We start from the raw sequence: 15,927 nt of genomic DNA on the forward strand, positions 1-15,927 counted from the left end.
TGCCCTAAAACCAAAGTAATGTCCTTGCGATTTGAACGTGAAAGGACTTGGATTATTGCCACCTCTAGGGACGTGTGCGCCCTCCCCCCACCTTTTCGAGTCGCGCACTAAGTGGCCCAACATCGTACGTGCCTTGTGTGTTTTCTTTTAATATATTAGGTTCAAAGAAGGCGAATCCGGCTTCCGAGAAACGCGTTTTACACAAGATCACAGTCTACGTATAAAAAGATTGGAGATTCGAGGAACACCTTCATGCGCCTTCGTACGTGGGATATGTTAAGCCGGATATTGTGGACCACTTGGGGTGTACTTGTTTGACTCTCGCTATTATTTCAGAATATTGAACAAGAAAAAATTTCTGGAAGTACAAATACGATACGGGAATCTCGGAGTTTTATCAATGACGACACTAGGAAGCTTTCGCGTCGCAGTTATTCAGCTGGCTGTGCGAGCGAACAAGGTCGAAAATCTTGCAAGGGCCACCGAGCACGTCAAGAAGGCGGCAGCAAGAGGCGCCAAGCTCGTGTGTCTCCCGGAATTCTTCGGCTTTCCGTGCGCCATTCAGAACTTCCATAAGAACGCCGAACCGATCCCCGGCAGAACTAGCGAATTTCTGGCGGACACAGCCAACAGTAACGGCGTCTACCTCGTCGGTGGCACGATGGCAGAGCGCGACGGCGACCTGCTCTACAACACGTGTCTCGTCTACGGACCCGACGGCGAACTCATCGCCAAGCACCGCAAGTTGCACCTGTTCGACGTCGACATTCCCGGAAAGATGACGGTCAAGGAATCGGACTGCTTCGCGGCTGGCGACAGCCCGACGACGTTCGACACGCCTTACTGCAAGGTGGGCCTAGGCATCTGCTACGACCTGCGGTTCGCCGAACTGGCGTCACTGTACGCTAAGCAAGGGTGCAAGCTTCTGCTTTTTCCTGGTGCTTTCAACATGGCGACGGGCCCACTCCATTGGAAGATGCTTCAGCGCGCCAGGGCTGTCGACAATCAGGTGTACGTGGCTTCAGCTTCTGCGGCCACGGACGAACGCGCCTGCTACGTGGCGTGGGGTCACAGCATGTTGGTGGATCCTATGGGTAACGTTGTGACGTCGGCTGGTGCAGTAGAAGAGCTTGTTGTCGGTGACGTCGACCTAGATCTCTTGGCATCCGTGAGAAACCAGATACCGATCGCGAAGCAGAAGAGAGACGATATCTATTAGAGCTGACTTGAGCAGTCCTACGAACGGATATCGCATGACGTTGCCAGTAAGTCAGCACATGCATTAGGATCACATTATAATACATTTCAGGTGATGTCACGGTCAAGCAACCGTATCGCGCTGCGGCTGTGGCTACAGCGAAACAAGCTGCGCCATCACTCTTGGCCTTCTTATATGTGCTGGAACTCAATTCGCGTAGCTAGCACACCTGTATGTATTTTCAATCTTTATGGCAATACTGCAAGAGATCCAAGAGCGATATCGGCTGAAATTTGTAGGGGTTGGTCGGCATCATGCATGATGTTGTGGGCAGATAGTAACCTTTTTTTTTAAGCGCCAATCAAGAGACTGTATCACCAATTTCTGCGGGGTACTTGTTCGGTCAGTTTTGGGCGCAGGTTTCTACAATGTTCAAATGATCTCTCTACGACAACAATACTACCTAGGAACGTGAAAATTAGCCGAGAGGCAGAGCATTCTTACTTCGAACTGTTTCTAAGATCCGTAAAAAAATTGGCACTGTTATAAATTATGTAGCGTGGCAGTGCCCGCGACCGACGGAGGGGCATCTTTCAAGGTGTAGTTCAGGTTATTGCGGCGATCTACCAGGAGTGCTCGGAGGATATGCTGGAAATCTATAGCTTGCTTCACAGGACCATGTGTCTTGCACAGCTCGTTTGAAAAACAGGCGAAGGACAAGACAGGAAAGGCGCTTATCTTCTACTAGACAGAAAGAGTTTACTTTGAAAACCTCAATATATACAGGGTGTCCCACGTAACTTTAACCAAACCTTAAATATATGTAAATGCCTCGTAGCTGGACAGAACCAATGTAATGTTGGGTGCCGTCTCTTGGAGACACTCAGCTCATTTTTCTCATTCCGCCTAATTACATAATTAGTCTTAATTCATTATACAACTTCTCAAATATTAAAATTAGACGAAAAATGTCAATGAGGAAATTGTAGAGGAACATGAAAAAACTCCCGATACAGCTTTCTGCTGCTCAATACGTGCTACATAAGTGTTTTTGCGAAAGTGAAGGAAGCTCGCAAATACACGGAAAGTGCCTCGAGTAGCCAGTTGCGCGGCAATTTTGCGTGTATTCGCGGGAAACGAGAACGAGAAAGTTATCGGTTCAAGAATAGCATCCCAGGATTACTCGCAAATGATTAAAATCAGCACAGATTTGCATGGGCATGTCAAAGAAAAACAAAATTCGGGCGAACTATCGATAAAGTATTTTTTGTATTGCAAACGAAATCATGGCAAGGCAAGCACCCCTGTGGCTGAAGCCCAGAACCGAGGCCCCGAGAGAAAGGGTAATTGATGAATTTAGAGAATATACAAACAAGCGAAACGGAGCTTCGAGAAACCTGTTTCGTTGCCTCTAGAATTGATCGCAAAATAAAAAGTACTGACCAATTGTGTCTGACTCAGTATCATCATCAGACCAGCCCCATGCAAATAAAAATTTATTTGTGGAATGTGGCATTGAAATCTTGTAAATATTGTGCCTTGAACTTTATAAGTGCTACACTAAAGGGTAGGTAGAACAGTGCTTACTTTTCGTGACCGTTTTGCTACTGCCGCAAGCCGAAATTCGTTAATGCCCTTTGTCTACAAAAATGCTTATACAAATTCGATTGAATCCACACTTAGGGTCGTTACGCCTGAACGAACGAAACTGACGTAGAGAGGTATATCCAGACTCGTGTTGAAGTTTTATTAAGCAGTGTATTCATATTAGCCAGATGTCTTGTTAGATAACAATTTTGAAATTGAGTTTTAATTGTAACTTGGAGTAAGCCACCAATTTCTTGGCTAATGCCCCATAGTGGGTAGGAGGCATACTTTCGATAGGCAACAACAACAACAACGAGAAAAGGAGTAAGAATGGGCAGTCCCGGGCTGCGTAGCTTGCGCCCGTTTCTTTGTACAAGTGTGGTCTAAATGGCGCAAAATCACAGCCGTATCAGATACAGTTTGCATCCTCTTCCTACGATTCCCGGATAACTTCCAAGACAAGCTGTGTAGATCCGACAATGGTTCTAGGGAACTCTAGATGCGCCTGTCGCATCGGTCCTTCACATACTGCTGAGTCCTTTCATACAAGCAGTGCCGTTTACTTGCAGCCCGTCGAGAAATATCACTGGTAAGCACAATTCGAAGACGGTCTTGCAGGCTGAGTAAAATTGTAAACGGATATGTGTCAAGGCGTCAAGAAGAATGCGTCTGGGAAAGGCGGGCCCGAACGCAAATCGATGAAATCGAAGAGACAAACAGCAGATGACAATGAAAACAAAGAAAACGAAGAAGCGACAGGGTCACCTCGGCCAAGAGACGAGACGAGGACAAAAGCAGGCAGGGATGGAGAAACCACTGTCGCGAAGGCAACGTCCCGAGGTGAGATAGAAGTCTCGTCAACAGGTGTTACTGGAAAGAAGGCCATGAATCGTGGAAGACAGGCAGCTGAGAGCTCCGTGACGACAGAAATCATTTCGACTGTGTCATACACGGTGAAGACAGAACGTACGTGCCCACGCCGAACCGAACGGGGGCCATCTTCAAGCCGAAACACATCGAGGACATGTCGAAGCAAGACGCCGAAGACGTCAAAAGCCAGCCGCAGTGGCAAGAAGCTCCACCATAGCCAAAGCGGACGCCCAAACAAAAAGGGTCAGCGTCGGAAGAACAGATCGCTGAGCAAAACCAGTGTTGGAGCATCGACGCGCAAACGGCAACATCGCCCAAGGAACGCGTCTGGGAGTACCAAGTACAGCAGCGAATGTGAGAGCTGCCATCGGTCGAGATCTACATCACCGAGTATTAGCGGCGAGAAAAAATACGCAGCTAAGAAGACTAGGTCAAAAGGTACATTTTTGAGCGGTTACAGTGGAAAGAAGCACGTGTCCGAAAAGCAACGACGGCTGAAAAGAACATCCCAGAGCAGCGGCAACGCTAGCTCGAGTAATACAAAAAGGACAAAGAAGTCGAGAAGTGGCTCCTCATGCAGAAGCGTTGGACGGAAGCCTGTGAGTAGAAGGTATCGTCCGTCAAGTAGTCAGCCATCAAACAGCGTCAATGGGAAGAAGCGCGCAGTTAAAAAACCACACGTATCAACCAGTAGACATTCGACCAGTGGCGGCGGCAGGAAAAAGCACAAGGTGGGAGGGGAACACCTGTCATCCAAAAGTAGGCGCTCCGGCAGAGACACGTGCTATATCAAACGCACGACCAGCAGGCAACAATCGCCAAGGAGCCAGTCACTGCGTTGCAGGGTTGGTGAAAAATCCAGTGCTGAAAAGGGACGGGGTTCGACGTCGAAACGAGATCCCACGAGGTTACGCAGATCGACGAGCAGTTCTTCGCGATCGAGAACAGTCAGATGTAAGCCAACCAGAAGGCATCAGTCACAAGGAAGTGAGTCCTCGCTTAGTAGCAGCGAGGTCAAACGAAGGGCAAGAGTGCGGCACCGGTCACTTCGCAGCCAACAAATGAAAGGTAGAAAGAAGAAGTCCAAGGTCACTGACGAGTACCAGTCGTCGAGAAGCACGTCCTCGAGTCTAAGAACCGCGAAGAGGCATGCGACCAGGAGGAAGCGGCAACCAAGCAGAGCTTCATCAGTCGTGAGCGATGATGATAAACGGAGGGCTAAAAAGTTACGTCTGTCAAAAAACAAGACGTCGACAAACGGCAAGCGGCATTTACAAGCAGCCAAAAACGCAAACCGCACAAGAGGATGGTCCTCGACCTCAAGTATACGCAGCAAGCACAATAACGAAAGCAAACGGGAGTCGAAGTCTCGAAGGTCAACTGCTGGCAGTAAAAGTAGGCGTGAAGCTAAGCCTGTACGGCGGTCAAGAAGCAGACATTCGGGTAGGAGTGCATTGCACAAACCAACGACCAAGAGGATTCCTCCGTTATCAGGCAGCCCTTCAGGAAGGCGTCGGCGTTCAGGTAGTCGTTCGTCGACCAACAGTGCCAGGGGCAAGTTCAAGAGGCATCGCCGGACCGGATCAAGTCCACCGAGCAACATCAGTAGCAGCAAGCACCTCTACAGAAAAAAACGACGTTTCCCAAGCAGGACTTCCAGTCGAGGGAGTGCTAGCCGGAAAAGCAGCGTACGAAGTACTTGGACATCGCATGCAGCTACGCGAAAGTGCAATGAGAAGGCGGCTGACGTTAAAGAGAGACGAAAAAGCGCGAAAATGAGCTCGATATCGACAAATACGAAAAGACTAACTATGGCTGAGATTTTTTGTATGTTACCACGGCAGCAGCCAAAGTAGTGCTTCCATCAAAAGGAGCTATGACGACGCTATCGACAAGCTACGTTTCAAGACTGGAAGAATAAGCGTCATGCTCCAGTCGCATTCAATGCACTGAACTATCCGTAAATTTTTCTATGGCTTTGGGCCGAGTTACGCTTGAATTATAAATTTTATGTTCTTGCGTATCATGTATTATTTCTCAAGTTTTCACTTTAGTAGAAAAACGAATCTCGTGAACTTCGTACTGTGTGGACAAATATCTGGCTATTAATGGGTGCAGTTGAAAGCTCTAGCTTGGAACTACAAAAATAGGCAGTGCGCCTATTTAGTGTGCCTAATACTATGCCAGTATGGAATGGTAGACCTTACTTGCTTTGAGAAGGCTGTGAAAAAGGAGTGTTTCACATGAGCCGAGAAGTAGTGTGAGAAGTGACGCTAATTAAAAACTGTGAGCGACGTTACCATGTAAAGCTTCACCATTTAGCCTGTTGGTATTCCAGTGTCTTGCCGCGTACGACTGTGATTTCATAATGTACTTACTGTACTATTTTCTCGGATAACCTTGAGAATTTGCAAGCAAAGCTCGAAGCTAACATGCTATTGAAGTTCTCTGACGATACTTGCAAAACCCTAACTAGAATAATTATTATAGATAAAACATACATTTAAACAACTCCGTGTTCCATGAGAGGGGGGCGTGGAACATCATTTTTAGGAACTTTCAATGGCTGCACTTCGAGCTCGCAACACTTTTACGGGCTTGAAGTCACACACCTTTATCCTCTTAAACAATTAACTCTTTCAAAGTTTGTGCCAACGTTTCCAAACAAATCACTTTGTGGTTAGATAACAGAAACTCAGGAAAGAATGGGCAAAGGATGAGAGAAGAGAAAGACGACATGAAATGCAATGCAGAGGCAGAGCCAGAGCCAGACGCTGCTTGAGGGCCTCCTACAGGAGCCGCCGCGACCGCCCGATGCAACACGCCGCCGATTCCTTGACTGGCTCCCCTTCGGATTATCGGGCGCTTCACAGTCGTCCACCAACAGTGCCGACCATGAGGTGCGGAACTTTGTCTTGTTCGCCTGCCTGGTCAGCTTCGTCTTGCTCATGTCCTTCTTCGCCGTGCCGAACCGATCGAAAGCCAAGAATGCCACTCAAGCGGCGATGCAGAAGTCGGCGCCTGGTGCTGACCCCAGGGTAGCGCAGGGCAGTGTATCTTCGCAGACCGAACAACGTACCACGCTCCCAGGAAATGTGATACCCGTGCACTATGATTTAGACCTCAACGTCAGCAGTATCGAGGTGGGAGGCACGTACCGTGGTAGAGTGAACGTAGTTATCGACTGCGTCGAGAAAGGCTCCACTACCATCACAGCGCATGCCGCGAACGTCACCGTTCAAGAAGCCAACATCAGCACGTACTCGGGCAACCAGAAGATTAGCAACGTGGTTATCAATCAGCGCTCATCGCAGCCCGATCTTGTCGACATGGTTGTGTTTGATTTGGGCTTCGAACTGGTCCAAGGCACTGTGTACAACCTCACGGCCACTTTTAGCGGGACTTATCGTGCGGACTACGCGGGTCTGGTTGTCAGAAACTACAGCGGAGAAGGTGGGATGGTGACTAAGATCATGACAGCCCATTTGTGGAACGGAAACGCCAGGTACGCCTTTCCCTGCTTCGATGACCCGGCTCTGAAGGCCACTTTCAACCTGACTCTCGTGCGCGACAAAGACTACGAAACCCTTTCTACTTGGGACTTGAAGAACACCACAATATTGCTGGGAAACGAGCGTATGGATTGCTTTGAAATGTCGGTACCCATCACGCCATCCCAGCTTGTCTTCGCTGTTTTCACAGGGCTTGAAATGATAAATGACGGCTACTCGAAATTGTTCGCCATTCGTTACGACCTGCCTTACCTTGACATGGCTCTCAAGTCTTTCGTCAAGATGTTTGACTACATGGGTCAATTGTTGAGTGTGCCCTTGCCGTTTCGAAAAGTGCACATCATCGCCATTCCCGATGCAAAGGAAAGCGTCTCTCCAAACTGGGGACTGGTAATTCTCGGTGCGCCCACCGTAGCCTACGACGAAGAGTCCTTGAACACACAGAGGCGTGAGTCTATCCTCACGAAGCTCGCCCATGTCGTTGCGCATCAGTGGTTTGGAAATCTTGTCTCTTCGCGGCAATGGGACGATGTCTGGCTTTTCGAAGGACTTGCTTTCGTCTTCCAACGAATATTGCTTCGTGACATCTTCCAAGCTAAAATATCCGACAGTCATTTCGCCAGAAGGGTCGCCGATGTGTTGCGCGCAGAGGACATGAAAAAGAGACTATCGAGGCCTCGCAGGTGGCTGCCCGGAATTTGCGATCATCCGCTCCTGTTGAGGTCAGAAATGATCATGGACGTCGTCTTCCAAAGCTTAACAACAGAGGACTTCGTCAAATCCGTTGCCGCCTTTCTCAATAGAACTCGCTACAGAGCAGCAAGTGTAAAGGACCTGCTACTCGCCTTCCGGCTTCAGAATGGTTCGTCGGATGTCGCGGACAAGATGGAAACGTGGATTAACAACATCGGCTATCCACTAGTCACAATTAAGAAGTACGCTCACCGACCTGGTTTCAAGAGGCTGTCACAAGTGTCAGTATGCTACGGTGGCGTCAAGTGTTTCAACCAGTCATGGCAGCTGCCGCTGCACTACGTCGTTTACAAACGCACGGGTGAAATCACCGAAGGTACACTGTGGTTGCTCCAGTCCGAACTAAACTTCTTCTTGAAGGCTATAGATGATGACATTGTCCTCTTTAACAAGAAAGGCCTCGGATACTACAGGGTCAATTATGAACAAGCTGAGTGGACTTCAATCATCAAGGCGCTCCATAATGCTACACTGTTCGACTCTGGCACAAAACTTCGCCTTCTAGACGACATCTTCAAGCTAGCTGACGCCGGAGTGACGCCGTATGCCAACTTCTTCGCTGCGGCGTTGCACGTCAAAAACGAGAAGGACCAAAACGTGTGGGCAGCATACGGGGACATTGCTTCATACCTGGACACCCTGCTTCTTCAAAGCGAGTTCGAGGATTCGTGGCGCTCTTACAATCACAGGCTTCTCGAAGACGTGGTTGGCGACATTATGAAGGGCAACAACAGCGCATACTCTAAAGCATTTCAGAGGCAGATCATGGAACGAGCCTGTTGGTACGCCGAACCACAGTGTCTTCTGCTGGCGCGAGATGTGCTCAACGGTTATATGACTGGCCAGAGGAAGACGGTCATTGGAGCTCCGCTGCCAGACGGGAAACTTCTGTGTGCCGCGATATTGCATGGTTCTGTGGAACTGTGGGACATGCTGTGGTCCAAGCTGTTCTCTGCTGCCAGCCTGGAACACACAGCTGTTCCACTGGACGCTGTGCTTCACGGGCTTAGTTGCACTTCGGATCGCAACCGATTATGGAAACTTCTCAATGAGACAACAGTGTCATCTCTGCTCAAAGACCACCGTACCTTCGTGATGCACAATGTCGCGGCTTCCAAGACCTCCAGTGAGGTGATGATGGAGTTCCTCCTGTCCAAGTGGCAAGAGGCTGGGAAGAACAACACTGCTAGCATTGATAAAAACGTTCGTGACGCGCTGTTCGGAATGGTGTCCCGAAATGCCAAAACAACACACGAGGTCAGCCTGCTCACTGCCGCCCTGGCGACTACAACAAACAACCGGCTCTTGTCAGAAGCGTTCACGCTTGCCGTTGAACAGCGAAAGCATTACACATCCTGGCACCGGGACCATGATTCAGAGCTTGTGAAAGCCTTCGCTGCCTAAGACACTTGTTACGAGCGTGAGTTTGAGTGCGCGTGTGCTGGCGTGTTTGTATGTGGGTGTGTGTGTTTTGTTGAGTTACCTGGTGGCGAAAGCTTACATCGCAATTCAAAACAAAGATCGTTTATGTAACCTCAGTAGCTGTTCAAAAGAACAAAGCAGTGACTCATACCCAAACTTTCGCCCTCGAATAAATAGTCCATGACTATTTCCTGAATGTTTTGAACAAAGTGTTGTGGCTTTTCAGGCATACTGCACCGGAAGAAAGAAAACACTATTTGAGAATTTGCGGTTGGTCTGCATGCATTTTCAAAAAATTCGCAAAGGTAGTTAAAATTTTCTACTGCAGTAAGCAGTTATGAGCTTCATGTAGAGGTGTCCGTGCGACCAGATAGCTGTTGACAAAAATTACTGGAAGAGAGAGAGAGAGAAAAAACTTTATTGCTCAGTTAAGCGGAGTTATGGCAGGTCTGGGTGGGGCCCTCAGTCCAGGGCTCCACTGGCTCTTGCGGCTCGCTGAGCTTGGTCCAGGAGGGCCAACTGGCTCCCCTGATCCTCGCTTGCGAGTAGTGCTCCCACTGCCGTACGAAGTCTGTGACGCTTAGAAAAGGTGAATTGATGCTGCTTGGCCGAGCCGTACATTCCCACGTTATGTGGGCCAGCGTGGGTTTTGCGCCGAACCACAGGCAGGTGTCGGCGTAATGTGTCGGGTGCTTCTTGTGTAAGAGGTTTAGGTGTGGGTATGAGTTTGTTTGTATGCGACGCCAGTCTTGGGCTTGTCTTCTGTTTAGTTTGCAGTGCGGAAGGCCGTAGGTCCGTCTCTCCCTCCTCTGATTCTCTAATATGTCGCGCACTGCGGACAGTGGTTCCTCTAGGGTTCTGGCCGCTGCTCGGTCGTTGCTTCCTCGAGCTATGCGGTCTGCCCTTTCGTTCCCGTCGAGTCCGTTGTGCGCGGGGCACCATGTAATGCCATGGTCCAGGTCCAGTCGTGAGCCGAGTATTCATTGGGCGCTACGTGGTAGCATTCCCCGCATGAAGAGTCGACACGCTGCCTGCGAGTCTGTAAGCACATGAGCCGACTGACCCTTAAAGTCGGCGTCTCGTATCGCCAGCGCTATTGCCGCTGCCTCTCCTGTGCATACCGAGGTAGTCTTAACCGTAGCGGTTATCGTGGTGACTCTATTGGTTGCGGCGATCGCGTAGAAGTCCCTGCGAGTGGTTGCACTCGCGTCCGTGTAGTAGACGGCCGGATCCTTGCCGAATCGCTTCTGCAGAGTCCTCGTCCTGGCCTGTCTGCGGCCTGCGTGGTACCTGGCACTCATATTTCTTGGTATAGGTGAGACATGGACGTGCTCCCTCAACTCTCGTGACAACAAGTCTGTTTCGTCTCCGCAGAACAAGGGTCGAGCGTTGTATCCCAGTCTTTGGAGAATAGAGCGGCCCTGGGGCGTATAGCTCAGCCTTTCTCTTTGCGATATCAGAAAGGCTGAGCTCTACGCCCCAGGGCCGCTCTATTCTCCAAAGACTGGGATACAACGCTCGACCCTTGTTCTGGACCCTTGACCCTTGATTACTGGAAGGAACTCGAACATTAGTGTATACGAGAGCGACAAGCATGGTGGTTCAGTCAACATGGAAATGATGGTAACATAACTTTATGGTGATCATGAGAATAACGGTAAACTAAATTACGCTGCAACACATACGTTTCCAACATATGTTGCACTACGGCAAACTTGCTCAGCTGTAAATCAAAGCAGGCTCCTCCTGACACTTGGTTAACAGTTTAATGTTGACATCACACAACATAAACTGCAATATTCATGCAGTACTGTAGGGACCCTTACGTTAATATTAACACCAACACCTTGTAAGGGATACCGGGTAAAGCTGTAAGATAAGCCTTCTCTCAATTTTGCACAACTGCATGATTACCTAACCAGCAGAATGCACGAAAAACAAATATAAGGCACTTCAGTTTTGAAGTGAAATTCAGACAGTATACAATTTATTTTTTTTCGCTTAAAAACAATTATTTCTCTCTTAGTGCACAAATTTATCTAAAATCACTTGTAGCATGCCGGAAAAGGCATCGTCGTGCTGAATCTTTATCACCAGCACTTACCTATATTTAGAGCTTTCTTTCCGTGTACAGTAACAGATTGGAACAACTTACCTGCATTACATTTAAGCATAATTGAACAATAGGTGGTGGCTGAATGTGTTTTGTGCTTTACATAGGTTCTGTGCCTTTAGTTATATAGTGTTGTTTCCTATTTGGTCAGTTTTTTCTTCGTTCTAGATGTTTTATTGGCTTGATTGTTTCTTATCCTCTTAATTGAATTCCTTTATTGTTCAAATTAGAAGGCAGCAAATGGGATATAATAGGGCTCAGTGAAGTTAGGAGGCCAAATGAAGCATATACAGTGCTAAAAAGCGGGTACGTCCTGTGCTACCGGGGCTTAGCGGAGAGACGAGAACTAGGAGTTGGATTCCTGATTAATGAGAATATAGTTGGTAACATACAGGAATTCTATAGCATTAACGAGAGGGTGGCAGGTCTTGTTGTGAAACTTAATAAGAGGTACAAATTAAAGGTCGTGCAGGTCTACGCCCCTACATCCAGTCACGGTGACCAGGAAGTCGAAAGCTTCTATGAAGACGTGGAATCGGCGATGGGTAAAGTCAAAACAAAATACACTATATTGATGGGCGACTTCAATGCCAAGGTAGGCAAGAAGCAGGCTGGAGATAAGTCAGTGGAGGAGTATGGCATATGCACTAGGAATAGCAGGGGAGAGTTATTAGTAGACTTTGCAGAACAGAATAATATGCGGATAATGAATACCTTCTTCCGCAAGTGGGATAGTCGAAAGTGGACGTGAAGGAGCCCGAATGGCGAGACTAGAAATGAGATGGACCTCATACTCTGAGCCAACCCTGGCATCATACAAAATGTGGACGTGCTCGGCAAGGTGCGCTGCAGTGTCCATAGGATGGTAAGATCTCGAATTAGCCTAAACTTGAGGAGGGAGCGGAAAAAGAACTTGTATGTAAGAAGTCGATCAATGAGTTAGCGGTAAGAGGGAAAATAGAGGAATTCCGGATCAAGCTACAGAGCAGGTATTCTGCTTCAACTCAGGAAGAGGACCGTAGTGTTGAAGCAACGAATGACAATCTTATGGGCATCATTAAGGAGTGTGTAACAGAAGTCGGTGGTAACTTCGTTAGATAGGATTCTGGTAAGCTATCGCAGGAGACAAAAGATCTGTTTAAGAAACGCGAATGTATGAAAGCCTCTAACCCTACAGCCAAAATAGAACTTGCAGAACTTTCCAAGTTGATCAACAAGCGTAAGATAGCTAACATAAGGAAGTACAATGTGGACAGAATTGAGAATACTCTCAGGAACGGAGGAAGCCTAAAAGCAGTGAAGAAGAAACTAGGAATAGGCAAGAATCAGATGTATGCGTTAAGAGACAAAGCCAGCAATATCATTACTAATATGGATGAGATAGTTCATGTGGCTGAGGAGTTCTATAGAGATTTATGCAGTACCAGTGGCACCCACGACTATTATGGAAGAGAGAATAGTCTAGAGGAACTTGAAATCCCACAAGTAATGCCGGAAGAAGTAAAGGAAGCCTTGGGAGTTATGCAAAGGGGGAGGGCAGCTGGGGAGGATCAGGTAACAGCAGATTTGTTAAAGGATGGTGGGCAGATTGTTCTAGAAAAACTGGCCACCCTGTATACGCAATGCCTCATGACCTCGAGCGTACCGGACTCTTGGAAGAAGGCTAACATAATTCTAATCCATAAGAAAGGGAACGCCAAGGACTTGGAAAATTATAGACCGATCAGCTTACTGTCTGTTGCCTCAAAAATATTTACTAAGGTAATCTCAAATAGAATCAGGGACACCTTAGACTTCTGTCAGCCAAAGGACCAGGCAGCTTTCCGTTAAGGCTACTCAACAATGGACCATATTCACACTATCAATCAGGTGATAGAGAAATGTGCGGAATATAACAAACCCTTATATATAGCTTTCATTGATTACGAGAAAGCGTTTGATTCAGTCGAAACCTCAGCAGTCATGGAGGCATTACGGAATCAGGGTGTAGACAAGCCGTATGTAAGAATACTGAAAGATACATATAGCGGCTCCACAGCCACCGTAGTCCTCCATAAAGAAAGCACCAAAATCCCGATAAAGAAAGAAGTCAGGCAGGGAGATACGATCTCTCCAATGCTATTCACAGTGTGTTTACAGGAGGCATTCAGAGACCTGGATTGGGAAGAATGGGGGATAAGAGTTAATGGAGAATACCTTAGTAACTTGCGATTCGCTGATGATATTGCCTTGCTTAGTAACTCAGGGGACCAATTGCAATGCATGCTTACTGATCTGGAGAGGCAAAGCAGAAGGGTGGGTCTAAAAATTAATCTGTAGAAAACTAAAGTAATGTTTAACAGTCTCGGAGAACAGCAGTTTACGATAGGTAGTGAGTCACTGGAAGTGGTAAGAGAATACATCTGCTTAAGGCAGGTAGTGCCCGCGGATCCGGATCATGAGACTGAAATAATAGGAAGAATAAGGATGGCCTGGGGTTCGTTTGGCAGCCATTCTCAGATCATCAACAGCAGGTTGCCATTATCCCTCAAGAAAAAAGTGTATAACAGCTGTGTCCTACCAGTACTCACGTACGGGGCAGAAACTTGGAGGCTTACGAAAAGGATTTTACTTAAATTGAGGGCGACGCAACGAGCTATGGGAAGAAGAATGATGGGTGTAACGTTAAGGGATAAGAAAAGAGCAGATTGGGTGAAGGAACAAACGCGAGTTAATGACATCTTAGTTGAAACCAAGAAAAAGAAATGGGCATGGGCCGGACATGTAATGAGGAGAGAAGATAACCGATGGTCGTTAAGGGTTACGGACTGGATTCCAAGGGAAGGGAAGGGAAGCAGGGGGCGGCAGAAAGGTGGGCGGATGAGATTAAGAAGTTTGCAGGGACGACATGGCCACAATTAGTACTTGACCGGAGTAGATTGAGAAGTATGGGAGAGCCCTTGCCCTGCAGTGGGCGTAACTAGGCTGATGATGATGATGATGATTGTTCAAATTTATTTGAAACATCAATGCCGCTTGCATATATTGGAGTATATGCGACACTATTCGCGTCGCTCGAGTAGAAGAATATTTCGGTATAGAATCGGCGACAACATTCAGAAACCTTCGAATATGGCGGGCGCATCTGGCGCCGAGCGATAACTTGATAACAGTGAAAGTTCGGTGGAAGACAGCCATCGACAAAAAGCAAATCCAGTTCCACACTGTGAAAGCTGTCAAAACAGCGAAGCTGGTGGTCGTTTTCTCAAGCTTGAACTCGTGTTTAGCGCGATTTTCATGAGAGCCTTTTGTCTCGTTATCATCATTTTGCTAGATTCGAGCTTCGGTTCCGGATTGCACACACTCTTCAGTTGCATGAGTTTGTGATCAAACCACATTTTATGACGCACCTTTCAGCTGTGGCCGCACTCACGATCGAGGAATTCTCTCTTGAACCGTCCATCGGCACCCTCCGCCTGAGGAATCTCTCTGCGTCCAGGTCTCTGCTCGGCCTCTCACTCTCGAAGTTAAAAAATTAAATTATAGGGTTTTGCGTTCCAAAACCATGATCTTATCGTGAGGCTTGCCATAGTGGGGGACTCCGGAAATTTGAACTACCTGGGGTTCTTTAACATGCAGCTAAGTACCACGGGTGTTCTTGCACTTCACCCCCATCGAAATGCGTCCGCCGTTGCTGGGATTCGATCTCGCGATCTCGTGTTTAGTAGCCCAACACCATAGCCACTAAGCGACTGCGGCGGGTATTCTCGAAGTTGGGGGTTAGCTTGACTCTGCTGACGCTTGGCTTGGGTTGCCTCCTCTTGAAAGTGGGGGTTGGCTTGCGTCCATAGGCGCTTGGCTTTCGCTTCCCGTTCTTCATCCTCGGCGGTAGCAGCTTCTCTCCGCTGGCGCTTTGCTTGAGCTTCTCGCTCTCGAAGCTCGGCATTTGCGCGACGTCGGCACGAGAGTGACGATGCCGCTCTCATGCGTGCTCCAGCTGCCACTTGCACCGAGCGGAATCCATGGGGCGAAAGGGCGCGAGCCGACGAAACACCTGCTCCTATAGTTCTCCCTCCCCGACGAGCGCTCTGCCTCCCCCCCCCCCCCCCCCCGCATGACACCGGACGGCGAAGGCTCGACTTAGAACAGCTCAACTGTTAAAAGTAAAACAATATACATTGCAGTTCACTGTTAAAGGGAACACAAATGTTGAGCACGTGCACGTCTTTTTCCTATGCCAATTGCACAATCGTCCGACTATGCAACAGACGGCTTGCGGTTGGAGTCACTGGCATCTTTTTACACACCCTGTGTAGTGCATTAACGTCGCTTCAGCCGGCATGTGCAGCTAGAACTGCAGTCAAGTGAGAGCCGTACATTTGAGTGTTGCCTTTAAGAATAGGCCACACTGTAGACGTGACAATATAACCTAGAATGGCAGTAGTTGAGCGCTTAGTAAAGACGAGGACAAAAAAGGAGACACGCAGACGCAC

At 48.1% G+C, this 15,927-nt stretch overlaps 1 protein-coding gene and 1 pseudogene across 1 annotated transcript; both read left to right on the top strand.

Moving 5' to 3' along the window:
- The first annotated feature begins 400 nt into the window (after positions 1–400).
- LOC126527068 (omega-amidase NIT2 pseudogene) lies at positions 401–1,269 on the top strand (annotated as a pseudogene).
- A 5,296-nt stretch (positions 1,270–6,565) lies between these two features.
- LOC126527468 (aminopeptidase N-like) lies at positions 6,566–9,529 on the top strand. The gene has a single exon (XM_050175300.2). The coding sequence runs from the start codon at positions 6,604–6,606 to the stop codon at positions 9,322–9,324; it is 2,721 nt and encodes a 906-aa protein (XP_050031257.2). The 5' UTR covers positions 6,566–6,603; the 3' UTR covers positions 9,325–9,529.
- Positions 9,530–15,927: the final 6,398 nt, after the last annotated feature.

The sequence above is a fragment of the Dermacentor andersoni genome, chromosome 9, assembly GCF_023375885.2.
Source record: "Dermacentor andersoni chromosome 9, qqDerAnde1_hic_scaffold, whole genome shotgun sequence".
NCBI classification, from domain to species: domain Eukaryota; kingdom Metazoa; phylum Arthropoda; class Arachnida; order Ixodida; family Ixodidae; genus Dermacentor; species Dermacentor andersoni.

Excerpts from the sequence above, each read along its gene's own strand:
- LOC126527468 (XM_050175300.2), top strand. The coding sequence starts at position 6,604 with ATGTCCTTCTTCGCCGTGCCGAACCGATCGAAAGCCAAGAATGCCACT.